This window comes from Barbus barbus (assembly GCF_936440315.1).
Source record: "Barbus barbus genome assembly, chromosome: 16".
NCBI lineage: Eukaryota > Metazoa > Chordata > Actinopteri > Cypriniformes > Cyprinidae > Barbus > Barbus barbus.
In genome coordinates this window covers 14,316,104-14,344,085 of record NC_136744.1, presented here as the reverse complement: position 1 = coordinate 14,344,085, position 27,982 = coordinate 14,316,104, and the positions used below count along the sequence as shown (strand labels likewise).

Genomic DNA, 27,982 nt, shown 5'->3' with positions numbered 1-27,982 from the left:
AGAGAGAGAGAGAGAGAGATATTTATTGTATATTAACAATAATTCATATTCAAACCCCTTTCATATATTGATTTTCAATTAGCCTGTTCTAATGTAGTTAATATGGTCAATGATGATTTTCAACATTTAATACAATCACAATGTGTTGGAAATAGATAATATTACACCACATTTTTGATTGACTTGTTTTTGCTTTCCCATCACCATTTTGCAGAATAAAAAATAATAATCATAATTAGGAGACAAGGTCATGCATTGTTTTTCAGTTTATCTCATTTTCCCAACTTGATGTCTAAACATCTTACTATTCAGTTTTTCTAAACCAGTTTTTAACCAAGGCTAAATATGGCATATTAGCAGCCTTTACATTTTTACATAATTACATCAAAGTTTCTGTTTGGGATTGATTAATAACAGACTGTTAATAGTTTAATAAGAACCAAAGCGTCTACTTCATTTGAACCATTTGGACTACATGGAATTGTACTTGGAATTGTGTAAGAAGAAAGAACGAAAGAAAAGAAAGAAGTATACTTGAATAATTACAAAAGTGATCTTCTCCTTCTCTCTGTCTATGCATAATTTCAGTATTTCTTGACTGGGACACCAACTGGAACAAAACATCACCACTGTTATAGCTCAATTCATCAATTAAAGCAATAAACAATGAATTTATAAACCTATGTCTTCTTGTTATATAAATAAATACAAGAGTAAACCTGAATAAACACCTGTCTACAGAAAAGGCTGAACATTGCAGGAAGCAAAAGTAACATAAGATCATTCAGCAGCAGATTCTGACCATGTGTGAAATAACTGTGCGTAGTTCAGGTTTAAACACTTTAGTTTAAGGACCAATTCTCACTATTAACTAGGAACACGTTGATGGAAAAAATATATTTCAATGCTTTGGCAATAATTTGCATTCATTCTTTCACAAGAAGTATTGTGTTCCCCCAAGAAACTTTGCATTCTTTTGCAAAAACATTAAATCGATAGTTTCCGCTCCATCGTGGTATTTCCATGACCAGTTTTTTGTTCATTCATAAAATGCAAAGCTTCTTGGGGAACATAAAACTTTTGCAAGAAACACAAACGTTCAGTGAGCAAAAGCAAAGTTTCACAAGGAAACATAAAACTTTGCAAAAACAAATGTTTGGCAAGCACATGCAAAGTTTCACAAGGAAACATAAGCAGTTGGCAAGTGAACGCAAAAGCTGTCATATTTTGTCCATCACCATATCCCCCTATAGGGACTCCATAATATCCTGACGATTAACAATCCAATACTTCATATCACTGATATTATCACAATAGTGCTTGAGAAAAATCTTTGCATTGCTATATGTATAAATAAACTGAACATAATATTTTCTGAGACTGGTTTTCTGCTAAATTAAAAGCTCAATAATGGTAGTCATACCCTATTCACCTACAACAAGAGTACAAATAACCAACATACAAGTGGAATGTTGATGAATCTTTACGTACAAGCATGCCGTTATTTATCGTAATTAAATCACAGAACTAAAAAAACAAAAAATAAAATAATATGTTTAAGTGCAATATGTGAACTGATTTAAGAACCTGATCCAGAAGAGCCAGACCCGAACACAGACCTCTCACAGATGCTCCATTTATATGGCATGCAGATTAGTGCAAAATTACTTATTTACAAAGGCTTATCCACTGAAGATCTTTCAATGCCGGGAAACTCCGCTCACTTAATGCAGCTGTCCCTCAAAAACATGTGACTTCATGTTCTTGTGCATGTGCACGATGCTTCAAGTGTACAGAAATGGAACTGAAATGGCATGGTGCAAGTAGTAAAATGTGCAACACATAAAACAGGATCAAACCAGCTTTAAACCTAATGGCCAGCTGGTGATCCCTTCATAGGCATTACATAACATATATTTTATACAAGGCGGTAAGTGGTTTTAATGTTAACACTGTAACATCACGCTTTTCCAGTGCTGTGGGTGACTTTCTCTGTCCACTTCAGGAACCGGCTGACCCGTGTGTACACACCGGGATAGGTGGGGTCACCACAACCGTGACCCCAGGAGATGATTCCTGTGAGCATCCAGTGGCCAGCCTCGCCCTGGCACACCAGAGGCCCCCCACTGTCACCCTGACAGCTGTCCACACGGCGATGGTTCGACAAGCTGCCGGCACACAACATGCGTCTGGTGAAGCGACTGCCGTAACGTTTTTTACACTTCCAGGAGGGCAGTATCGGAACCCAGGCCTGCAGCAGTGTTCGGGAATACTCAGAGTCTAATACAAGATACAAGAAGAGAAAGTATTAGCACCTATTAGAACTTTGTATTTTAAAACACCTTTTTGAAGTATTTAAATATTCTTTTAAGTATCAAAATATACACTACCATTCAAAAGTTTGGGATCAGTAATATATATATATATATATATATATATTTTTTTTTTTAAGAAATTTAACTTAAAAAAAAAAATCATTAAATTGAAAAGCAATCAAATGTGAAAGTAAAGACTTTTATGTCACAAAAGATTTCTATTTCAAATAAATGCAGTTCTTTTGAACTTTAATAATCAAAGAGTTTTAGTTTTCAACCCTGATAATAATAAGAAATGTTACCTGAGCATCAAATCAGGATATAAGAATGATTTCTGAAGGATCATGTGACACTGAAGACTGCAGTAATGGCTGCTGAAAATTTAGATTTACCATCGCAGGAATAAAGTATATTTTAAAATAAAAAAAGTTATTTGTAATAATATTTTACAATATTACTGGTTTTACTGTATTTTTGGTGAACATAAGAGACAAAGAAAATCTCCCACTTTTGAACAGTTCTATATTTAAATTTTAACATTATATGTATTTGGTTTGCAAAACGTTTTTATTTTATTTTACTCATTTTGTTTGTAAATAATAATACTAATACTTTATATTGCTTTTTACCCAGAATTATTAGCTTAGGTCTTCCATTCCAATAGGAAACTATTAGCCATCATAAGCGTGTCCAGAAATGTATTTCTCTAAATATGTTTTAGCTTGCAGTACCTGTAATACCCCATCCAGTGATAACACAGGCGATAGGCCTCTTGCCCCTCCTGTTGCTCTGAGGTGGAAGGCAAACTGCATTAGTGTGTGGGTTAAAGGCCACACAATTCCCATCTGTGCCCTTCAGCTTCAGTAAGGCAATATCATACTCCCAGCCCTGGCTGTGGTACTTCCCGTGGATCACGATGCGCTCAGGAGAGAGGGAGCGCTCAAAGTCGTCCCTCTCCTCTGTGTGATAGTCGCCGAGCCGCAGCACATAACGGGACGGGTCTGAACCAAACCTGAAAAAAAGAGATATTCATGCACAGCATGTTTATTTATTGCCAAACTGTCATGAATAACAAACATTGTAACAAAGTAAAGTGTTTGTCGTTCTCTGTACAGCCACTAGATGTCAGTAGAGTCTCTCTATCACCTCTTGAAGCAATGAGCAGCAGTAATGACCCAACAGGAATTGATGAGAGTCGCCCCACAAAGTGGATGGGTGCCTTTCGATTGAGACCTAAGCCACAAAGATACTTGCCACGGCCAGTCTCCCCTACACGTCAGTCACAGATGGTTAATAAACAATAAAAACAGAGCTTAATAAATATAATGCACGTTACAATGCTAGTGGTAATGTTCATTACCGTAGAGACTTGTCTCCTCCAATGATCCTTCTCCTGCGTCTTTGTGTGTTGGGTCTCAAACCACATTCCTGCTTCATGCTTCTGTACTTTACGGGTTCAGTGGTGTAGTCACAGATGACTCCTGCGTCCTCACTGTGCCTGCAATCATGGGCGTCAGGGCCTACAGCTGAACACTCACCCAATGAAGCCTCTGTCCCAACACACTTCACATTATCCAGATGGATGGGTCCCTGACCCTCACCAAAATAAGCCATGGAGCGGGCCTTCGAGACCCCCCTGAAATTGAAAATTGGAAAGAGGAACAAATAAGTGACTGACAATGTTAGGATGTGTCTTTATCTTCTTTGAACACATGAAACATGCTTACACAAATCCTAGCTGTCTGCAGACAACTCCAGCGTTAATGTCATTCCAACCATCATCACACACACTGCCCCACTGGCCATTAATAAAGACTTCTATGCGGCCCTCCTTACGGCTCTCGCCATCTACTAGCCTCACCAGGGGACCTGGAACCACAGCATAACTAGAAACAGCACAGAAAAGATGGACCTCTATATACCTGGATAAGCAGTGCATTATATGATTGAGAATTTAAAAAAAGTTGCAGTGTAAATTCCTTGTCTTTTTTAAAGGGTGATGGGATGCAAAATTATATTCCCCAAAAATATTTAATAGACTAAGGATAATAGGCTCTCTTATTATTCAGTACTAGAATTTGGTGCCTAATTAGAAATGACAGAAAACACCTATGGTATATTTATATGAATATAATAATTAAAAGTGTTAATTAATGTCTTTTAAATGTCATATTACACATCACATTATACTGCTAAAATTAAAAGGGGTCAATCAGGGAGCCGGGACCCATTAGAGAGCCTCAGCAAACCTCCAAGCGGGTCTCAAAATGGATTCAAATGATGTAAATTAAGACAAAACAAGCTTTAAATATGTTAAAACAGCTTAAAAATCAACTAAGCTGACATTTCTTATTTTAATTTTGTTCCCTTAACATCTGCCGTTTTTATTTACCATGGTTCTCATGTCTTGAGAAACCTGGATGTACTAGAGAATTTTAAATTTTTGATGTCAATTGATAAAATCTTAAGAAGTCATGTAAAGTTTTATAGTTACGTTAAGATAAAAATTATTTTAATAGGTAAGAAATGGCTATTTCTGAGTAAATAATCGTTTTAAAATCCCTGTAAATTACAAATGACTGTCATGTAAAGTCATTGGTAATGAAAAGTGTAAACCCTGAAGAACACAAAGTTATTGAATTTTATTTTATTTCATTTTTTGTAATTATGGATTATCTTAATTATAATTGTTATATATATATATATATATATATATATATATATATATATATATATATATATATATATTGCCGCTCCCACTTCCTGAAAATAAAAAAAAAGGTTGGAAATAATATTTTTTTTAATTCCTTGTTTTTATTATTATTTTTAATGACTATATCACTTCCTTTTATGTGCTATATAAATAAACTTGCCTTGCCTAACACTAATAAAAGTTTTTACATGGACTTTCCGCACCTGTGGCAGGAGCCACTTCAGGGATCTCATTGTTCTGTCCTTCTCTTTCACAGCGAATGCCCACATCCTCACTGTGAGAGCAGTCATGCTGCCCCCACTGACCATGAGCACAGTCCAGCAGAGAGCTCTCTCCCCCTTCACATGTCACCTCATCCAGCAGGATCAACCCTGTACCCTCTCCATACATCCCATCTGGAGCCACCTCAGCTTGCCCTCTGTTGGACAAATAGCAGTAATGCAGTAGCAGACCAGAAAGCTAAATGAAACAAACCTCCTGGTCAAACTTGAAATGTACTGCTTTTAATTACTTCAAAGTAGCAAATTATATGCTTACATTCAAGAATTATGTTATCAACCAGTCCAAAAACATAGCTTACCGATAACCCAGCTGTCGACACACCACCTGGGCGTGACGTCCGGTCCAGTTGTCATCACACACTGTGCCCCATTCTCCAGCGTGATAAACCTCAAGGCGTCCTTCCCATGGGCTATCAGCTCCTACTAGACGCAACACTCCATCTACAGCAGCATTAGCATGTCTACGTTTAATCAATACACTTATACACACAAATAAAATGGTGATAAGTAAAACGGTTTTTGGTCCTTGAAGTACTGTAAATGCGTTATCATAAAGACACAGTTGAGACAGCTCGTATCAGTCTGAAACAGTTTGTGTCATCTTCACCTGTAAACGGGTTGCAAGAGACTCCAGCATCCTCCATGTGATCACAGTTGTGCTGGCTCCAGGGTGCATGAGGGCATTCCTCCAGAGACAGCTCATTTCCTGTGCAATGCACTCCATCCAACATGATAGGCCCAGTGCCCTGCCCAAAGTGTGCCCATGTCCATGCCTTTGGTACACCACTAAAAACAAACACACGCCTGTGATTCATTCTCATAAAACAATTATGATACACTGATACACAGTTTGGGGTCGGTAAGATGTTTTGAAAGACGTCTCTTACACTCACCAAGGCTGTGTTTATTTGATCAAAAGTACAGTAAAAACTGTAATATTGTGAAATATTATTACAATTAAAAATCTATATTTTAATATATTTTAAAATGTAATTTATTCCTATGATGGCAAAGTTGAATTTCCAGTCTTCGTTGTCATATATCCTTCAGAAATCATTTTAATATGCTAATTTAGTGCTTAAAACTTTTTTTTATTATTATCAATGTGGAAAACAGTTCAAGGAAACCATGATACATTTCATTACAGGGTTCTGTGATGAATAAAAAGTTTAATTTAATGTATCCTTGCTGAATAATAGCATTAACTTCTTTAAAACGATCATAAGGAGAAAGAGAGATATAAAGGCATACCATTTTAGTTTATTTACATAAGTTTGTAATGATACTTACATCGCAAAACCATTCAAAATCAGGACTGATGTACTGAAAACTGTATGTTACAGGAATAGTGAAGGGTAAAATCAGTTGCTTTCTATCCCACTGCAGATTCATGGAGTGATTCCCTGCACCCCATCAATCATTTATACACTCCATCCATTCATCTATTAATAAAGTTCACTTGCTGTGCTAGTGTGTGCTTTTGTGTGTGTAAAAAGGACAGTCCTTATAGTCAGCACTGATTTGTGCATGACATCATCAGTGCCTCCCAGTTCTTGGAAAAGCTTTTAATGGAATGATGTGTGCAAAGCGTATCTAAATGTTACTAAACAAACAAAAACAGCTCAGTAACATCCTGATGATGATACAAAAGATTTCAAGCAACATTAGAAGACCTTGCAACAGATCAATGTGCAGATCATTGCACTGATGCTATAAGACATGGGTATTTTCAAATGGAAATTTGATATTACTACAGTTTAATTCTTTCTGGTCTAAAGTCAAATATCTCATCACAGTTTGTTTTTTTTACACCAAAAAATGCAATCTGTTTTTCATTTAAACTTTTTTTCTTACACAGTACAAATTTATACACCGCTAATATTTGGAGGTCCTTGGTATAAAAGTGCAAATAGCCCGTCTTGTTGGCAAAGGCTATTTACACTAACTCCGCCCACCAATGTGTGATTGGGATAGTCAAGACTCAAAAAAGATGCTTGCTTAGCATTAGTTAGCATGAGGACCATCTGTGACCTCGGAAACAAATCCTCCGCGGAGGTGAGAGCAGATCCGTTGCTGGCCGACGAGTTAAACATCTTCTACAGCCGCTTCGATGGCAACGGCGGCGGCGCGTCAGGAAGCAGCAGGCAGCGCAGCGATGATCCTGTAATCACCGTATCGGAGGATGAGGTTCGGAAGGCGTTAAAGAGAGTGAACGTCAGGAAAGCAGCCGGTCCTGATGGGATAACCGGCCGTGTTCTGAGGTCCTGCGCCGATCAGCTCGCTGGTTTGTTCACTTCCATTTTTAATGAGTCCCTTGCTACCTCCGTGGTTCCCACTCCATTAAAAAAATCCATTATTATCCCTGTGCCAAAGAACAATAAACCCTCTTGCCTGAATGACTATCGCCCAGTTGCCCTCACATCTATAGTCATGAAGGTTTTTGAGAGACTTGTAAAGAGCCACATCTGCTCCTCCATCCCTGATACTTTGGACCCTCTTCAGTTTGCCTATCGCCCAAATAGATCCACGGACGATGCCATTTCTCACGTTCTCCACTCTTCCCTCACACACTTGGACAGCAACAATGGGAATTATGTAAGGCTGCTATTCATTGACTATAGCTCAGCTTTCAACACTATAGTCCCCATCAAGCTGGCATCTAAACTCACAGACCTCGGCCTAAACTCCTCACTCTGTGACTGGATTCAAGACTTCCTCACCGGCAGACCTCAAGTGGTGAAAGTTGGCCAGTTCACCTCAAACTCCATCACTCTGAACATAGGAGCCCCACAGGGCTGTGTCCTGAGTCCCCTGCTCTACTCTCTCTACACGCATGACTGCGTGTCCTCTCACAGCTCCACATCCATTGTCAAATTCGCTGATGATACTGTGGTTCTGGGCCTCATCTCCAACAACGATGAGACCGCATACTTGGATGAGGTAGAGAGACTCACATCATGGTGCCAGGACAACTGTCTCTCTCTGAATGTGGGGAAAACTAAAGAGCTGATCATGGACTTTAGGAAGAGACAGCAGCAGCCCTACTCTCCTCTCAGGATCAGTGGGACCCCTGTGGAGAGGGTGAGTAGCTTCAAGTACCTCGGTGTAAACATCTCCGAGAACCTGACTTGGACTACACACATCCAAACACAGGTTAAGAAAGCCAGGCAAAGACTGTACCATCTGCGACAGCTGAGGAAATTCAGGGTCTCACCAGCAATCCTGAAAACTTTCTATTCAGGGACCATAGAAAGTGTATTGACTCAGTGCATCTCAGTGTGGTATGGAAACAGCTCCAATCAGGACTGCAAAGCACTACAGAGAGTTGTGCGCTTAGCTGAGCGCATCTCAGGGTCTGCTCTCCCCTCTCTGCAGGACATCTACCTCAAACGCTGCAAAAATAGAGCTGTTAAAATCTTCAAGGACTCTAATCACCCTGGTAACCGTCTATTCACTTTGCTTCCATCTGGTAAGCGCTTCCGTAGCCTGATGGCAAAAACTGAGAGACTTAGGAGGAGCTTCTTCCCCCAGGCCATCAGGCTCCTAAACTCTAACTCTGTGTCATAATATCACTTGGCTCCATGTAATATCACCATATCAATAAGCTATTCATAATTTTTCTCCATGTAAATATCATATATCAATAAGCTATTCATAATTTTTCTCTACCTCATATTGCTGCAATTCAAATACCCTGTACAACTTTTTGCACATTATTTTTTGCACATTCCTCTCATTACTATTTGTCAACAACATACTGACCTGCACATTTATATTCATATTTTTTTTATCTTATCTTATTTTATCTTATCTTTTATTTTATTTTATGTTTGTCCTTCTTCTTAATATTTGTATACTTTATAATTGCACTGTCCTTGGAGCGGACCTGACCTACATTTCACTGCTGGTTATACTCTGTATAATTGTGTATGTGACAAATAAAACTCTTGAATCTTGAATCTAGTTTAAGTGGCTCAGATGGTAAGGTGTGTGCTCTTGATGTGATCGACCCGAGTTTGAAATTTTGCTGAAATTTTTTTCTCCCTTTTCAAATGTCATATCGCATCGGAAAGGTATTTATTTTCAATAAAAATTAAGAAAATAATCAAAAAGTTGAAAATAAAGTATCGGGTAGGGTTAGGGTAGGTGTAGTGAGGGCTTTATTGCCCCAATAAGGTGACATCCATTTAATAATTTGAATTAAAACTATAATTTACACTCAATACATTATTATTGCGTACTGTTTTATATTGTACTACAATACTGAAGTGCAGATAAATGCCACTATTTGCAATAAGCAGTATAAATAGCAGAAAATCTTGCTATTTTAACATAGTGTAAATAGAATCTATAGCTATTTGCACTCAGTGTAAATAACATATACTTAAAAAATGCTGCTATTTACACTCAGTGTAAAAAGCATCTATTGCTATTTGCCCTTAGTGCAAATAGCATGGACATACATGTTATGACAGATTCCTTACCCCAGTCCCAACTGTCGGCAGACCACTTCAGCATCAATATCATCCCATTCATCATCACAGATAGTACCCCACCTCCCGTTATGGTACACCTCCACGCGCCCCTCGAAATCCTCAAGGCCTCCCACAAGCCTCAGGGGGGAACCATTGCCTAAACAAAACAAAAGTCCAATCAATTAATCTATTCACTGCAGTGGAGGATGCATTGGACAAATAATTAGTCTAACATTTCACACTTCTTGAGAGCAGAAGCTCTTCTATATATGCTTCAGTAGGGAACCCCTTTACAAGGCATAGGTCTCCCACATATGGCATAATGCTTTAAAGCATGTATGCGTGTATGGTAAAGGATGGGGACATGTGTAAGGACTCTTGGCAAAGCCTCAGCCCTCTCAGATTGCTTTCTCCTTCCTAAAGTTTCTGTGTGAATAATTCACAGCTCTCTCTAAATATACCTGACCCTGTTCTAGCAAACCATCCAATTACAACAGGCACACTGTTTATGACCCTACTTCTGTCTCTCATGAATTTTGTTTTCATTTAGCTTCACAGAAGGCCTTTCTACACTATAACACTGTTGAAAATATAGTTGAAATAGTATGATCAGCAGCTACAGGAAGCTCAGCTGCTGCTTTATGAACTGTGACTCTGAGAAATTAAATTGAGAGCATGCGACAAAAATAATATTTTTCTATATATATATATAAATAAATACATACTTAACTTTAATTTGCATATATATATATATATGCAAATTAAAGTTAAGTATGTAATGCAATGTGTAAGTAATTTGTGTTTTAAAAAATATATACTGTTCATAACTTTGGGGTCACAAATTTATTTATTTATTTTTAAAGCAAGGATACATTTAATTGATCAAAATTTACAGTAAAGCCATTTCTAATGTTATAAAATTTTAATATTTCAAATAATTTATATTCTTTTTGTTCATAAAAGAATCCTATTCACAAACATATTAAGCAGTTCAACTCTATGCAACATTGATAATCATAAAAAAAAAGATTATTTAGCAGCAAATCATCATATTAAAATGATTTCTGAAGGCTCATGTGACAATGACTATAATAATAATAACCCACTCAAATTAAACAAACTTACCCTCAGGTATGGCACACACTACTCCGGCCTCATTTCCATGGTTACAGTCACCAGAGATATATTTCCTGCTCCGGCACTTCAGCAGAGAATCTTCATTGCCATGGCAGCCAAGACGTTCAAAGTGAAAGAGACCAGAACCGGGGCCGAAATAAGAATGCCGAAGCGCAGTGCCGATTTCACTGTTGGGAGTTAGCAGGTAATTAAATGACACGCAAATCAGTACAGAGCCTCTAGCTGATAAGGAATAGAGTTTGCAGCTTATACCCGAGCCTCAGTTGTCTACAGATCACACTGGCATCTCGATCAGTCAGGTGGGTGTCACACACTGCTCCCCACCGGCCATACAGGTACACCTCAAGACGACCACTTTTATTAGAAGAACCCCCCACCAACCGCACCTCACCTGGAGGAAAGGATGCAGAATCAAACATATTCAGGAATTTAGGAATGATAATGTGTTAAAAAAAACTTTTTTAACTTTTAGGTTTCGAGAGAGATAACAAAAAAGCAAAATAAAAAAATAAAAATAATGCATTTAATTATAAAACAATATTTATATTATTTATATTTATTTTTTTCTTATCCCACTCTCTTCATCATTTTTAACATTCTAACATTTTTATATATTTTATTATATTATATTATATATGGTTGGTTTATTGGCTGATTTATGTTGTTTCTGAAGGTTTATGGAAAAAATATGCAACAAAATGAGAGATTGGAATGGGATAATGTGATTTGTGACTGCGTGTTTTGAGTTTGAGCTCCGTCAAGTTGATTCCTTATCGTCTATTTTCTATCTTAAAAACAATTTTATACACTATCATGTTTGTTTCGATAACGTGTGAATATATCCACTATAGCATTCTAAAACAAAACCAATCAGAGTGCCTTGTTATCACAAGTTTTATTTTGATTTCTCGTGTCTGCTATTAGCTTATAGCCCGTTAGCATCGGCAGCGTGGCTGCCGCTAATCTCGCTTAGATTGCTAATACTCTATTCACACACATTACCATTGTTTCACTCTTACTTGCTTAAATGGCGGATTTGTGTCTACCTTTGAGTGTAGGTGAGGAAACATTCGAGCTGCATTCGGTGCAGCTGGAGCTGGAGGCTGTGGATAAGCAGATCCGCGACCTGGTGGAGAAGCAGGCCCAGCTGAGAGAGTGGAGAGCCGCGCTGGAAACATCCCGGGCTGACGCTCACAAGTCCGGGGTAAGTATACAGCACGCTGTTAACACTCCCACCACCTCTACTCCGTGTGTTTCACTGCACAGACCCTGTGCACCCAGGACGCGATCTTCCCAGATGTCCTTCACTCCGGCGCCAGGACGCCACGGACCCTGGGTGTACCATCAGCGGAAGACGCGAGCCAAGCCCCGGGGCGACGACCTCTCCCCCTCCGCCGCCTCCGGTCTTTGATATCTCCACCCGGAACCGCTTCGCTCCCCTCCGTGAGATGGAACGCGATGCTGTGATCGTCGGAGACTCCATCGTCCGGCATGTCCATGCTACGTTAGCTGAAGGTAAAGTGCACACTCACTGTTTCCCCGGTGCTCGTGTTCTCGATGTTTCTGCACAGATACCCGCGATCCTGAAGGGCGATGAGAGCATCGGTGCTGTCGTGCTGCACGTGGGGGTTAATGACACCAAGCTGCGGCAGATGGAGACACTGAAGAGGGACTCCAGGAGCCTGATCGAGACGGTACACAGCACATCGCCCGCGACGACGATCATCGTGTCAGGACCGCTTCCCACGTATCGTCGAGGAAGCGAAAGGTTCAGTAGACTGTTTTCTTTAAACGAATGGTTATTGTCATGGTGTAAAGAACAGAAACTGCTCTTTGTTAATAAATGGAATCTTTTCTGGGAGCGTCCTAGGCTTTTCTGTGCTGATGGCCTGCACCCCAGCAGAGTCGGAGCGGAACTCCTGTCGGACAACATCTCCAGGACGCTACGCTCCATATGACTAGTAAGCCAATTCTTAAATAACTGCTATGATGACTTTTGTTCTACCCACTTAAATGATAGAAGTACTTGCGTTGTCCAATCTATACAGACTGTGTCTGTTCCCCGAATAGCAAGGTCAAAATATAAATTTAATGCAGGATCTAGAAACTATTTTTAAACTATTTTTAAAGCTTGGGCTCCTAAATATTAGATCACTCGCACCCAAAGCAGTTATTGTAAATGAAATGATCACAGATAATAATTTTGATGTACTCTGCCTGACTGAAACCTGGCTGAAACCAAATGAATATTTTGGTCTAAATGAGTCTACTCCACCAAGATACTGTTATAAACATGAACCCCATCAGACTGGTCCTGGCGTCGGTGTTGCAATAATATATAGTGATATTCTCAATGTTACTCAGAAAACAGGATACAGGAGGTTTAACTAATTCAAAATACTTCTGCTTAATGTTACACTGTTAGATATGCAAAATAAATCTCTCCTGTCTCTTGCTCTGGCTACTGTGTATAGACCGCCAGGGCCATATACAGATTAAAAGAATTTGCAGATTTCCTCTCAGATCTGTTGGTTAATGTTGATAAAGTGCTAATTGTCGGAGATTTTAACATTCACGTTGATAATACAAATGATGCGTTAGGACTTGAGTTTACTGACCTAATAAACTGTTTTGGAGTCACGTCACCGGGCCCACTCATCGTTTTAATCATACGCTAGATTTAATTATATCGCATGGAATTGATCTTACCGATATAGATATCGTACCTCAAAGTGATAATGTTACTGATAATTTCCTTGTATCGTGCATGCTGCGTATTACTGATATTAGTTATATGGCGCCGCGTTATCGTCCGGGCAGAACTATTGTTCCAGCCACCAAAGACAGATTCACAAATAACCTGCCTGATTTATCTCAACTGCTCTGTGTACCCATAAATACGCATGAACTAGACGAAATGACTAGCAACATGGGCACTATCTTCTCTAATACATTAGAAGCTGTTGCCCCCCTCAAATTGAAAAAGGTTAGAGAAAAATGTACTGCGCCATGATACAACAGTTATACCCATTCTCTCAAGAAAGAAACTCATAATCTTGAGCGCAAATGGAGAAAAACTAACTTGGAAGTTTTTAGAATTGCGTGGAAAAACAGTATGTCCCGCTATAGACAGGCTCTAAAAGCTTCCAGGGCAGAGCATATCCGCAAAATCATAGATAATAACCAAAATTAGATTAAGAAATAAACAGACACCACCCGATCTAAACATTCCCTCACAGTTTAATAGTAATGACTTTATGAATTTCTTTACTGATAAAATAGATAACATCAGAAATACAATAACAAATGTAGATTCTACTGCGTCTAGTATTTCAGCTTCATTCATCGCACCCAAAGAAAAACTACAGTGCTTTACAACTATAGGACAGGAAGAGCTAAATAAACTTATCAGTGCATCTAAACCAACAACATGTTTATTAGATCCTGTACCCACTAAACTACTGAAAGAGTTGTTAGCTGTAGCAGAAGAACTGCTTCTCAATATTATTAACTCATCGTTATCTTTCGGTCACGTCCCAAAACCATTCAAGCTGGCGGTTATTAAGCCTCTTATTAAGAAACCACAGCTAGATTCTAATGAACTGGCAAATTACAGACCCATTTCAAATCTTCTGTTTATGTCTAAAATTTTAGAAAAAGTTGTCTGCTCAATTGTGCTCCTTCTTGCAAAAAAATGATCTCTATGAAGAATTTCAGTCAGGTTTCAGGCCTCACCATAGTACAGAAACTGCACTTGTTAAAATTACAAATGACTTGCTTCTTGCTTCAGATCAAGGCTGCATCTCATTGCTAGTATAACTTGATTTTAGTGCTGCGTTCAACACTATAGACCATGACATACTCATAGATCGATTACAAAACTATACTGGTATTCAAGGGCATGAGTCTATGACTACAAAACCTATATATATATATATATATATATATATAGATGCTCCTGATATAAACATGCTCACAAATGTTTTTTCTCTTTTTTTGGTTGTTTGTATTTTATTGAATCAGACACCTGCACCACAGATGAATCCTGCTGACTTTCAGTCTCTTCCAACTGTTTTCCTCGCTGCAGCAACATCAGAAGTTCAGAATCTGTTGCAGGAACGAGTCAAAGTCTGTTCACATCTCTGTGGTTAGATCAGTGCACAATAATGTGTCTTTGACCTTCATTATGTATGTTTTGATTATACTGTGTTGTAAATAAAATACAAATCATTTTAAAAACCCATTTTTTCAGTCTCCTCACTCTGTCTTACCTGCCTCAGTCACAGTCACACTGATGGCCCATTAGCAGCTTTAGGGGAGGGCCCTTTGTCTCTCAGGTGAGAATCACTTACTATTCAAGACTATTACCACTCCCTCGCATATTGTCTTTCAATCACAAAACATGTCTTTAAAAATGTAAATCAATATATTGTTTTCTGTGAATGAGTAAGCAGAATGATTTTCACATAATTGTGAAGTAAAAATTCTAGCCTACAAGATTCGGTTCTCAAAAGTCTTGTAAACAATTGTTCTGTATGTGTTTTATGGTCTTATTTCAGTGACTTCAAAATTTTAGTTTTTCACTAACCATGCATAAACGTTGTTTTCTCAAAAACACAATCATGTACATAAATGCTGCTAACATATTAGTGTAGCCCTGTTTGTGCTGTTTACAGTGTTATTAGACTTTAGCCATTTATATTTTTATAAGCAACTGAAAAAAGCACAAATGTCAGGGCATGTTGAAAGTTCTCCAGGCCCCCAAAACACCCTCAGGGCCCAGAGGGTTAAAAAGGTTTTTTTTTTTTTTTTTTTTCTTTCCTAAATTTATGGCCATAATTTAATTTGAAAGGTAAATTTTGCACATATTCTCCAATTATTTAATTTATCTCTTCACATGATACACTGTATGAATACAGAACTTTTTATTCTTTGAGAATCCTATTTTTATAGTCTTATGTTGCAGATGCTGTCTCCTTTAATTTCAGCAGAGAGCAGACATCCTGAAATGAAATTAGGTTTTACCTCTATCTTCTTTCTCCTTGACTAGAGGACAACTTGAGTAAAAGTGGCACAGCTTACCCCTGCCTCCCCTATTTACATTTACAGACTCTGTGAATCAGCTCTCTATAATTAGTACAAACGATCACATTCGAAACACTCTGTGTCTTGCAAATTATCATCTTGTTGCCACACTTCATGCTCACACAGACATTAATTTAAATGCACACTCTAATTGTTTGAGTCTGTAACCATGTTTAATGTTATTGCATAGAAAAGAAAAGGAGGAGAGTGGCAGACAGAGATAATCACAGCTCACAGAGATAAGGCAAACAGATTTCAACACTAGCTCAGTACTGAACCACAGACACAGCCAAGTGATGACAGACCAGCACAAAGAGATCCAGAGACTAAACAGACACTTTCCCAATAGAAGTAACAAATGAGGATGAGTGATGCGAGTCTGCAGTCTGACTGATTATTAGACAACAAATGCATAGAGAGGGGAAGATGAATAGAGGACAATAAAAAGAGAGGACAGAGTGAATCCTTGACTGCTGTTAGCTCACTGACAGACACACTGTGGCTGTGTGCTGTGACTGCAGTAATAAACGTCACTCAGCTTCTGTACAACATCTACACTAATACGACAGCTATGACACAAAAACTCACCAGGACATGTTCACTTAATAAACACAAACACCACGGTCCAGTATAGGAACTTTTTTTAGGTCAAATGAGGCTAGAATAGAGCCACTAAGCCTACAGCCCCAAATGTTGTTTGTTTTTTCATTCTTTTTTCTATAATTTTGAACATTCCAGGTCTTTCTCTTACTTTTGTGTGTGTGTGTGTGTGTACCAAGGTTATTATAGTTTACTATAATAACTTAAACCAAAACCATAACAAAACTTTTGTTACTTGAAATAAAAACTGTCACAGTACGGCGAAGAAGCGCCGCGAAAAGATGAGGTCAGGGTCCAAGTGCAGGTGACAAGTTTAATCAGGAACAAAAAGGCCAACACGGCACAAAAAACAAAACATAAAAGGACTGGGATACAAAAACGGCAATGAGGTGCGTGTATCCCAGCCCAGAGCCAAACACTAGAAACATTACAATGACAAATAACAATTATCAAATAACGCAACCAGGCAGAGTGGTGGGAGAGGGGAGAATAAATAGTCCGTGGCAATTGGGAACAGCTGTGGGTGTAATGAGTGGGACAGGTGTGTGTAATGTGACAGGTGTACGTGATGTGGCAGGTGTACGTGATTACGTGAGGTGAGTCTGGGTGGAAGGGAGATGGTGACCTCTGGTGGCGACAGGGAGAAGCGCAGGGCCCGGACTCGTGACATGACCCCTCCAGACGTTCCACAAGATCCCCCCAAAAGTCCAGAGGGAGGTGGAACAGGGGGAGGGATGGTGGGCCAGGCCCGTGTAGAGGAAGGGAACCTGGGCTCTGAGGCAGCGCCGGCGGGATGGAGACCCAGGGCAGAACCGGCGGCCACCACCGCGGTGAGTGTGGAGCTGCCACCCTGGAGTGGGCAATGGTGGGCTCCACCGCTTCAGGGGGCACATCAGGGTGAGGAACATCAGCAAACACCGCTCTCACGGGGGCTTCGTGAGCGAACACCGCTCTCTCGGGGGCCTCGTGAGCGAGCACAGCTGTCTCGGGAGCCTCGTGAGCGAGCACAGCTGTCTCGGGAGGACCGTGAGCGGTCACCATCGCCTCGGGAATTTTACGGGAATTTAACGCCTCGGGTTGTTATACATTCATTTTAGTTGAATGTATAACAACCGGATTAGAAGTCAAGCTAGAGATGGGCTGTGCAAATGGTAGTCTAGAACACAATAAGGCTGCCAGTGAGGTGGGCCCAACTGAAGCCCCCTCCAGAATTAACCATACAGGGGCAGAGGTGTCATTATTTATCCAGTATAACAATGCTCTTATGTTGGCTGCCCAATAGTAATACATGAAGTTTGGGAGTGCCATCCCTCCCTTTGCTACATTTTTAAGCTATCAGTATTTTTTGAGCCCAGCTCATCATTGATTGCAGGAATGGTCTGATTGGCAGTCCTTTGCCTCAGCTGATGAGCAAGTATTCGTCCAGCCTTTTCGCCGTGTTCATAACACACATGCCAAGACTTAGAGATGAGATACTCAGCCTGGCGTGTTGACAGAAGATCAAATTCGGTCTACAATAAGATACGCTTTTTCATTATTTCTGCAGAGGGCGTATGACTATTTAGCCTGTCTAGCTTCAGTATTTCGTCCATCAGCTCTTTAAGCCCTCTGCCCACAGAAAAACGTCACAATGTTTACTAGCAGAAAAAGGGTCTATAGGCTATAGACCAAACATTTAATTCAAATATCCACTTAATCTTTCATTTTTGGCCACCTTTTTACTACCGATGACACAGCCTCTATAATTTCTTCAACAAAATGCATCACAACCCTCACAAAAATTAACCATGGGTTTCTTAGTAAAACTGCTTAAATTTTATTTTGCGTGATTTCTGAGTGCTTGAGACCATAAAATCAATCAGACAACTGTATTACTGCCATAGGTAACTGTCTAAAGCTACAATTGTAATTTGTAAATAATACAATAGATTTATTTACTTTTATATTTTATTAAATTTCTATTTTGACCCCTATAGTAGGTGTTTGTTTTTTTTTATTTCCATAATATTTGAGGGAGGTGGCACAACAATTCAATCCTGTTTAGGGCACCCATTTGGCCAGCAGCGGCCCTGTGTAGTTGCAAAGATACTTACTGTTAGTAGAATGTCTAAAGTGTACTATCGAAATAAAGTGTTACCCAAATTTTAAATGAAATAAAATAAAATACAAAAAACTGGAACTTACTTTATTTCAGCTAAAGGCAATATTTTGTGTGTTTATTTAGTTTAACTTGATGTACTAAAATAACTAAATAAAACAACTGATAATACAGGCAAAAACACAACAAAATGATTCAAACTTAAAAACTGAAACAGAAAATATAAAAATAAAACTAATTAAAAATAGTAAATACTATAATAGTATCTCAATGATATTAAAACAACACTGGTGTGTACTGCAGCTATTTTAATTGTAATGACAGTTGATTTAATATGGAATTTATGTATTCTAACACCACATTTTTATGTAAAGGTTCCTATTTAAAGTGTATAATATGTCTAGGAGTTTATAATGTGTAGCATTTAATGTTTTAGTTTAAAGCCTTTGTTAAGGTACAACTTAGCTTGATCTTCAATCTATGTGTACAATGCATATTTTCAGTCTTTCTGCTAAGATTATGTTTCCGTACTGTCTCTATACAAATAAACCAATAAATAAATAAATACATTTATTTAGACTTTATTAGCTCCAGAAAGGCATGTTTTGGTCATAATGGTGAATAATTTGCGAATAATAATATTTAAACTTTTTAAGAACTAGCCTACACTTTTGTCAAATGTACCAGCCTGTGGGAGCGTTTAATATCACTATAAGATATTTAGTGCATAATTTATCTAATTATTACTTAGTTGGGTCACAGCATATCTCTGATGTCTACAGGTTAGTCATGCTAGACTCTCTGTAATGAAATTGAACTTTTGTAAAATATCTCTCAATGAGAGGAGAGCTCACCCTGGTGGCAGTCGCAGTAGGCCCATCCGATAGCTCCTGACTTCTGTCTGAAAAAGCACCAGGGGTTGGATTCACGGTCAGGGTTTCTACAGTGGTTGTGATCGCCCAGCCCACGGTTGGGGTACTGCAGCATGTAGTCTGGAAAGTCAGTCCATTTTAGACAGGAAGAGCCAGAATCTGTCTGAGACACAGATCCATTGTAGCCCAGCTCAGTGAAGCCCTCAGAGCAGGACAGAGGACCTAAGGGAGACACACACACACACACACACACACACACAAAGACATAAGTAAAATCCAGCATTTCACTTATGAGAGAATGCCCTTGACGGAGCAAAAAAGAAATTTTAATGCAGTGGCAAATAAAGGTCAACTCATTTTAAAATTCTTGTCATGAAAAAATGCAAAAGCATGACCTAAAATGACCTTGTGTTAACTCAAAGTGGCAGTGTAAACCTAAGGTGGTCTTATATTAGCTCTCTTATTTTGTAATTTTTTCTCTATCACTGAAAACCCCTACAGTGCTGCCTCTTGATGCAGAGGGTGAGGACAGCAGTGTGAGACACTAATGATGGCTTACTGCACTGCTGGAACAGCAAGACCTGTGAAGACCCGCTATGATGAGTCACACATCCAAACGTGTTATACAATGTGTGTGTGTATGTGTGTTTGCATAATACTAATAAAATTAAATATTATAAATAATATAATATAAAATAAATAATACAAATAATAATGTAATATTTAAAATAATCAAATATTAAAAGGGCATAAGGGTCCTTATTAAAAAGTAAATATATTACATTTTTTATATTTTATATCATATACTATTTATTAAAATATTTTTATTATATTATACATAGTATTATAAATTATTACAGTGTGTGCAGAATTATTAGGCAAGTTGATATTCTGGTCATATTTTATTTCCAAGAACATTTGACCAATTCCAAACCACATCAATCTTGATAACTACTATTGATTTTGTATTTAATCATTTATAAGTGATATATAATTGTCAATGAAGGCTGAAAGTAAAAAACTCATCATTTCAGGTGTGCAGAATTATTAGGCAGGTTTTCTTTTACATATAAAATTAGCCAAAAAAGAGATTGAACTCAAGAATAAAAGTTAAAAAAATTATTAAATGCCCATGAGAAGGATGCAATACTAATGCAATAATAGAATTAGCAAAGTTAAGGCATGACCATTGGGCAGAGAAATGCTCATTGGGTCAGACTTGTTTCCCTGTGTCTTGTGTTTCCACGTGCTCCCTGTGTTTCCTTATGCCCTTATTTGGTTTTGTTCCTGTTCCTGTCCCCATTTTGGTTGATTAGTTTATTAGTCCACAGCCTTGTGTTATTAAGTCTCCCCTTCATAAGCCCTGTGCTTCCCTGCCTATGTGTCCGGTCTTATTGTCATTCCATGTTCATCTGTGTCTCCAGTGATCCCTGAGTTTATTCAAGAAGTTCTAGCCTCCGCGTTTCCCTGCTCCCAATGTGTGTCGTGACAGAAACCATCAGGAACCATTTATTCTCCAGCACCATCATTTTCCAGAACTGCAACCTTCCTGGAGTCTCCACAAATGCAATGTGTCGTGCTGACCCAATGAGCATTTCGCTGCCCAATGGTCATGCCTTAACTTTGCTAATTCTATTATTGCATTAGTATTGCATCCTTCTCATGAGCATTTAATATTCTTTTTTTTTTTACTTTTATTCTTGAGTTCATTCTCTTTTTTTTTTGTATATTTTATTTGTAAAAGAAAACCTGCCTAATAATTCTGCACACCTGAAATGTTTTTTTTTACTTTCAGCCTTCATGGACAATCATTTATCACTTCTAAATGATTAAATACTATTATATAAAATAATATTATATAAAAACAAGTGTCTTGTGTGTGTGTGCATGTTGTTTAGGCACAAGGACACACATATTTTCAAACTAATTAACATTATTGAATTATTTTGATTACTAATGTACTTTTGCTTGCTTGGAACCATTAGTCAAATAATCAGGAAGATCCTTCATCCAAATGATTCTAATCAAAACCATTCAATTACACAGTAATATTGTGACTTTGGGCCACAGCGAGCAAATTACATGATCTAGTCTCTTGTGAGAGAGCATTTTCTAATAAATGTTATGGGTTGCAGGGGTCCTGAAACACAGTAAAGACGACAATCCAATTTCATGCTTTACTGTGGGCTGTTAAAATTCATTTGTAAGCATTTAAACTACCATTTAATACAGCGATTCATAACTTAGTAGAAACATTCTTATGCTGTTCCGCATATGCTGCCAGTCTGTCCTTGATTTTATTTCTGGAAATGTGACTAGAAAGGGAGAAAGTGCTGGGCTTTGTGCCCACTGTGCAAGTGCAAGCGAGAAACCGATGTTAAATCCATCCACCTAGACAGGAGACGGATATTTAAGAAGTAGTAGTCACTTCATTGGGTGCTTTGGAGGCATTTATAAAAGGGAATGAAATTAGGTTTTAAAGAATACTACCAGAAGACCCTCTTTAAAGCAATTAGAGGTTTTCTGAGAAGTAGAACACATATCATTTCAGATTAAATCCAACATTTGTGTAGGCAAGTAACAACAGTTTTTCCACCACAAATAAATGTTAGAAATCTCACTCAAAGCTCCTGAGAATTTATGGGTCTGCTATCAGATAGTGTTGTGCAGGATCAAACAGAGGCCAACGTGCCCTAGTCTCTCTTTAGAAGCAGGTGCTAAACCCTCAGGGAGAAAGCGTTGAGACCATCTCATACCCTGAGCATTATGGGCCAAACTTCTTGCAGAGGTAACGCCAGAAAAGTATTTACACCTGCATGCGTATACACCCAGCGGACACGTGGCCTAACCCTGTCTTTGCTTGAGTAGATTGCTTTAGCATAGACTTATTGAGCTGAGATAAGTGCTGACGGTCAAGATAAGCATATTAGAGCTGGGATATCACTGAAAATCTATTCCACTCTCCTCTTCTGTCTACATTATCCCAAATATAACTGTAAATATTGTACTGAAAAAGACCTGACACGGTATCATTCCCCATCTTTTTAAAAAGCATGTTTATCATCAGAGAACAGTATTGGATTTCCAATGTGAGCCGTTTTTAAACCTCCATCCATTATGATTGTTTTGATTTAAATCAAGCAGATGGAGCAGAAGACGATGCCATGGGTATCTAACAATCTATCAAACCAAAAACTGTTCAACCTATCAAACCTGTTCAAAACTGAATAATTATGGATAATGATTATCATAATATAATATAATATAATATAATAAATGTTCATATTAAGTTATTCATGTTTTCAAAGATTAAGTGAGTGTTAAATGACAGCAAATATAATCTAAATGTAAAATCAATAAAAACAAAGACCCCGGGTAGAACCACAGTCATTGAGCACAAAATCCGCACACCACCAGAAGCTCGCCGGCCGGCTATAGAGGAGGAAGTAAAGAAGATGCTCCAGCTGGGAATCATCGCGCCCTCCCGTAGCCCCTGGGCCAGCCCAATAGTGATGGTACCAAAGCCGGACAACACCTTCCGTTTTTGTAACGACTTCAGGAAGCTCAACGAAGTCTCCACCTTCGACGGATATCCCATGCCGGGGGTGGATGAGCTCTTGGACCGGCTGGGCAAAGCTCGATACATCAACACCTTAGACCTCACTAAAGGGTATTGGCAGGTGCCCCTGACCCAGAGCTCCCGGGAGAAGACAGCCTTTAGCACCCCCAACGTCCACTGGCATTACCAGGTGCTACCCTTCGGCCTGCACGGGGCACCTGCCACGTTCCAGCGGTTGATGGACATATTGCTCCGGCCACACCAAGCCTACGCCGCGGCTTACCTGGATGATGTCATCATACACTCGGAGTGCTGGGAGACTCACCTAGAGCGTCTACGGAGGGTGTTGATGGAGCTCCGGCGGGCTGGCCTCACTGCCAACCCCAAGAAGTGCCACCTCAGCCTCACCGAAGCAAAATACCTGGGATACAAGATCAGAAGAGGGCTCATCATGCCCCAGGAAAGGAAGGTCGAGGCGGTGAAGAAGTTCCCACGTCCCGTCAATAAGACGCAGGTATGAGCATTTTTGGGGTTGGTGGGCTACTACAGATGCTTCATCCCTAACTTCTGCTCTATAGCCTGCCCCCTGCCAGACCTTACAAGGAAGGAGCAGCCAGAGAAGATATTCTGGACTCCGGAAACGGAAGCCGCCTTCCAGGCCCCCTGATGTCCTCCCCAGTCCTGCATGCACCAGACTTCGGCTGCCCCTTCACGTTGTATACCGATGCCTCCGGCACCGGCTTAGGCGCAGTCCTCTCCCAGCTCCGGGATGGAGAGGAACACCCCGTGGTCTATATAAGCAGGAAACTCTCCCCCGTGGAAACCAGGTACGCGGCGCAGGAGAAAGAGGCCCTGGCCATAAAGTGGGCAGTCCTGGAGTTGAAATACTACCTCTGGGGCCGCCGTTTCACCCTCGTCACGGACCATGCACCACTCCAATAGATGTCCAAGGCAAAGGACACGAACGCGCGGGTGACTCTGTGGTTCCTCGCACTCCAGGACTTCCACTTTCAGGTGTAACATCGGGCCGGGGCCGACCACGGGAATGCTGATGGACTCTCCCGGGGCTGTTCCGGTTGGGCAGGTCTGACAGGTAACATCAAATTCCCCTCCCATAATACCAAGTTGTGTATTTCCCCACAGAACCAGGTCGACGCCTGGGGGGGGGGAATACACAAGTCACGCTTCCGCACTGATCCCACAACAACAAAAACTATGCGTGATGAGTGGCGCACCTGGAGCTCGTTCCCACCGGCCATAAAAGCCAGGAGAGGAGGCACACAAGGGGAGTTGCAACTGAGCTCCAGGCGGAACTAATGCTTGTTTCTCCTTATTCCTCACAGAGTCTGACTGCACCCCAGGAGAGTGACACTCATCACGACACTTCACCCCACGAGCAGTGGATTACGGCACCGAGCACCATTCACCTAAGCACGTGTGATCAGTCTGTGTGTTAATAAATCACCCTCTGGGGAACTTTCTAGCATTTCCGAATCTGTGTTCTCATTCACGCCACGACAAATATGTATATATATATATATATATATATATATATATATATATATATATATATAATACAATACCATAGAGCAAAAACTGTAGAGAAGAAATTTGATCTTTGGTGTTTCTTTTGATGGCTTTAGCATGATTGGTCTTCTGTACACTATAACATTTGATAATAAAATTTGTTTAGACATTATAAATAGTTTCCATTCTTGTACACTGGCAGGTTAATAGTTCAACAGTCCTGAATCTTTTCTTGTACACACTCATGTCTCGTCTCGTGAGAGCTCAGGTTCCACGCTGTATGTCGGTCTGGTCATACAGTAAAGCAATTTGCTGAAATAGCATCAGGGTAGAGTTCCAGTCATATTTTCCATGGTGTTACAGTTATAGAGCATGATAAAGACCACCAACAAGACTCCTGGTGGGACCACAAGAGACTAAATATAAGAGGTTTAACAGCATAGACTGCTGGTTTGAGTAAAATAAGTCTACAGATGAGGCAATCATAGAGGAATCTCACACTGCCCCAGCATGAAGTGGGAGTAGGTTGACGATTCTGTGGGAAGGTTGAGTATTTTTCAGCATCCTGCCCTAAGGATGTCAGCACAAAACCTGTCCAGGCTTGGAAGACAAGGAAAGCATTAAAGTTCACAGAATATGAACATGACACGTGTAGCTATTTATAAAAGCCCATCAATGCCAGCTGTTTCTCATCCATCCAGTCATCAGTAAACGTTTTACAAGCACACTGAATATTGTGTTTCTCTCCATAGCAATCTTGTCTGAGGAGCAATTGTTGCGGTTGAGTATTTCTTTAACTCTGCCGTAGGGAACCATCGATGAATGTATCTCTTGACAGCTGAGTGGTTTTGCATCAGTTAATGTTGTATTAGATATAGTGCCAAGAAGGGATGTGGGTTTTGGCATTGAAAGAGATGCTCTTTACAATAACAAAATACTGTGACATTTCAGCCGCTACTAGTAATGAGTATGTGTCTGAATTAGGTGGTATAATTTAATTTCCAAAGCAAATGGTGACACAAAAGAGATGCAGGTATATTGCCAATTCTCATTTAAAAAAGGATTCCAGCTTGCACCTTTATTTAACATTTAAGAAAAACAAAATATATATATAGACTTTTAAATGCAGAGAGTGCCTACCTGAGCTCTGCAGTGTATTCAGGTACACAGCACTTTGTCCTGCCTATGAAGAAAAGAACAGCCAGTTCACTTCTTTCACTTAAAGTACCACGGACATATGGTTTTTTGACCATTTACCATGGCATTCTTTGAAGTACCTTGAAGAAACATTTAAATGCCACAGTAAATGAATACAGTCACTGAGTGGTGCCTTGTTGTTCTTTCACAATGAGGCATGAAGTCACCTTCCAAAACCTTCACCCTCTCCGTTCCTCTCTGGTGAAATAAGCTGCTACACTATCACAACTTTCAAGAAGTTCTCTCTGAACTTTCTCTACTTTCCTCTAGCATGTTTCCAAATTTAGCATTCTAATGAACATGCTTATGCTCTTCTATTATATATGGATAAAAGCATCTGCTAAATGTAAATGTCGTATCATATATATTTAAGAAAGTACCAAGGTATTAAAATCTGATACTCACTGTACTTTGATACTTTTTGTAAAGGCATGAATTATGACTTTAAAAATGAAAAAAAAAAAAAAAACAAGCCTTATATTTAGTGTATACCATTTGTTTGTTTTATATCCCCGTAACCAGCTGCAAGGCTTAGTCAGAGGTTTTCTCCCTGGAGGAAAGTTATCAAAGGTATCCGTTGCTTTACGACGAGGAAATGTCACATAAGACATGAGTTAATAGTGCAGAGCAGCTTTGCTTTAGCAGTACTTTAACTGAGATCAAAGAACACTTTCATGACCATCAAGCCATTACTACTGTGTGATCTGGGTGTGATGAAGTGAACGAGCATCATTCTTTTCTCTCATCCCAACTACACTGCAAGCGTCTCGTCCCATCGTTCGCTTGTACTGCAGTCAGGTTGAGAATAAAGTGTGATGCCTGTTCCCATCAACAGGGATTAAGTATGCGATACAATACAAGAGACTCAGACTTAAGTAATAAAGACAAAAAAAAAAGCCCATCAAGCACACGTTAACTGTCTTATTGTCCTAATAAACTACACCTCCATGTGCTCCTTGTTTTTTGTACAACAGATCTAAAGACATTCTCAAGACAAAACTGAAAGCATGTTTTTATTTTAGATATTATTGACAATATTACAAAGCCTGACTCTTAATACCAAAATCCAAAATAATTCGAAGACAATTGGGTCAAGCTTTGATTTTCTGATGTAGCCTACTTATTCAGCACATGAAACGGTATGTATATTTTAGTAAGTTAGTTAGGGATTATTGTGTTATGTTATGTTTTTTTTCATTAATGTTTTGTTTATTTTATTAATATATCTCTTCTGAAACATCTTAAATCAGCCTGATCTGTTTGCCACTTTTCAGCTCATCAGGCAAGGAGAGCTACAGAACAGCTGAAGCTCATTTTAAACCAGCTAAAACCAGAAAACCACTTAGGCTGGTTCAATGTTTGTTTGTTTTTTGGTCAATACGAGATATAAAAAAAATAAAAACATAACTCAAGATATTGTGGAAACAGATTAATAAGGGACATGTAAATGTGCACATTCACCTCATTGTCTCGTTATTATTTATGTATATGTGTCGATCATAATTCACCGTGTCGACTTCCATTAACTACTCATTTAGAAGAAGAAAAATGTACTGTGCCATTTTATAGCCCAACATTTTTTGTTACATTTAGCCAATTAACCAGCTTTTTTTTTTTTTTTGCCGCCGTCTGAACCACTGTCTACTAAAACCTCAGGATCACGTCAGGGGTTGTTCGTAATTTTTTCAGGTTAAATCACAGCTAGACTGACTGTTTGTTAGCTGACTAGGAACCCATATGTCAATAAAGCTAAAAAACTGCGTTTACATTGCCTACCTCCCCATAGACACCGATAGAGAAACGAAGGACAGCAGCAATAGAGAGCATCCCGCTGATATCCATCCTGTCATTGACTATACACCCAGCAGCACAACTGTCCCATCATCGCTGTCCGCGGGCACTCAGGGAAAGTGGGACGCCTTCCCGCCTCAAAATGTTTACAAAAGTATGTACGGAAGAGGAAATAACGAAAATGAAGAGACATAACAAAACAACATCATGTAAACTTGTAAAAGTCCAACGACACGATTGACACCCCTCCCTTACTGTCCACTGTGAGGTACGTGACACTGAAAGAAGAGACGCCGCTCCAGCAGCCTTCACCACAGTAACAAGTTACAGAT

The 27,982-nt window shown here is 39.3% G+C and overlaps 1 protein-coding gene and 1 long non-coding RNA gene across 2 annotated transcripts; one reads left to right on the top strand and one right to left on the bottom strand.

Annotated features, from left to right (window-relative positions):
• On the bottom strand, nucleotides 1-27,978 carry LOC306882267 (neurotrypsin-like). The gene is made up of 14 exons (XM_079436782.1): nucleotides 27,636-27,978; nucleotides 25,803-25,845; nucleotides 19,559-19,798; nucleotides 11,174-11,312; nucleotides 10,910-11,088; nucleotides 9,794-9,941; nucleotides 5,917-6,095; nucleotides 5,609-5,750; nucleotides 5,232-5,446; nucleotides 4,043-4,184; nucleotides 3,676-3,951; nucleotides 3,462-3,584; nucleotides 3,047-3,327; nucleotides 1-2,280 (listed from the first exon to the last, which is right to left on the bottom strand). The coding sequence occupies exons 1-14, from the start codon at nucleotides 27,699-27,701 to the stop codon at nucleotides 1,961-1,963; spliced, it is 2,493 nt and encodes an 830-aa protein (XP_079292908.1). The 5' UTR covers nucleotides 27,702-27,978; the 3' UTR covers nucleotides 1-1,960.
• LOC306882268 lies at nucleotides 11,626-15,163 on the top strand. The gene is made up of 3 exons (XR_013785231.1): nucleotides 11,626-12,125; nucleotides 12,203-12,882; nucleotides 14,945-15,163. It is a non-coding gene; the product is annotated as an uncharacterized lncRNA (long non-coding RNA).
• Nucleotides 27,979-27,982: the final 4 nt, after the last annotated feature.

Bases quoted from the DNA above. Each gene is read 5' to 3' on its own strand.
- LOC306882267 (XM_079436782.1), bottom strand. From the start codon at position 27,701: ATGGATATCAGCGGGATGCTCTCTATTGCTGCTGTCCTTCGTTTCTCT. The intron at 25,846-27,635 runs GTAGGCAATGTA...TTTTCTTCATAG, and splicing joins CTATCGGTGTCTATGGGGAG to GCAGGACAAAGTGCTGTGTA. The intron at 5,447-5,608 runs GTAAGCTATGTT...TTTGTCCAACAG, and splicing joins TGTCGACAGCTGGGTTATCG to AGGGCAAGCTGAGGTGGCTC.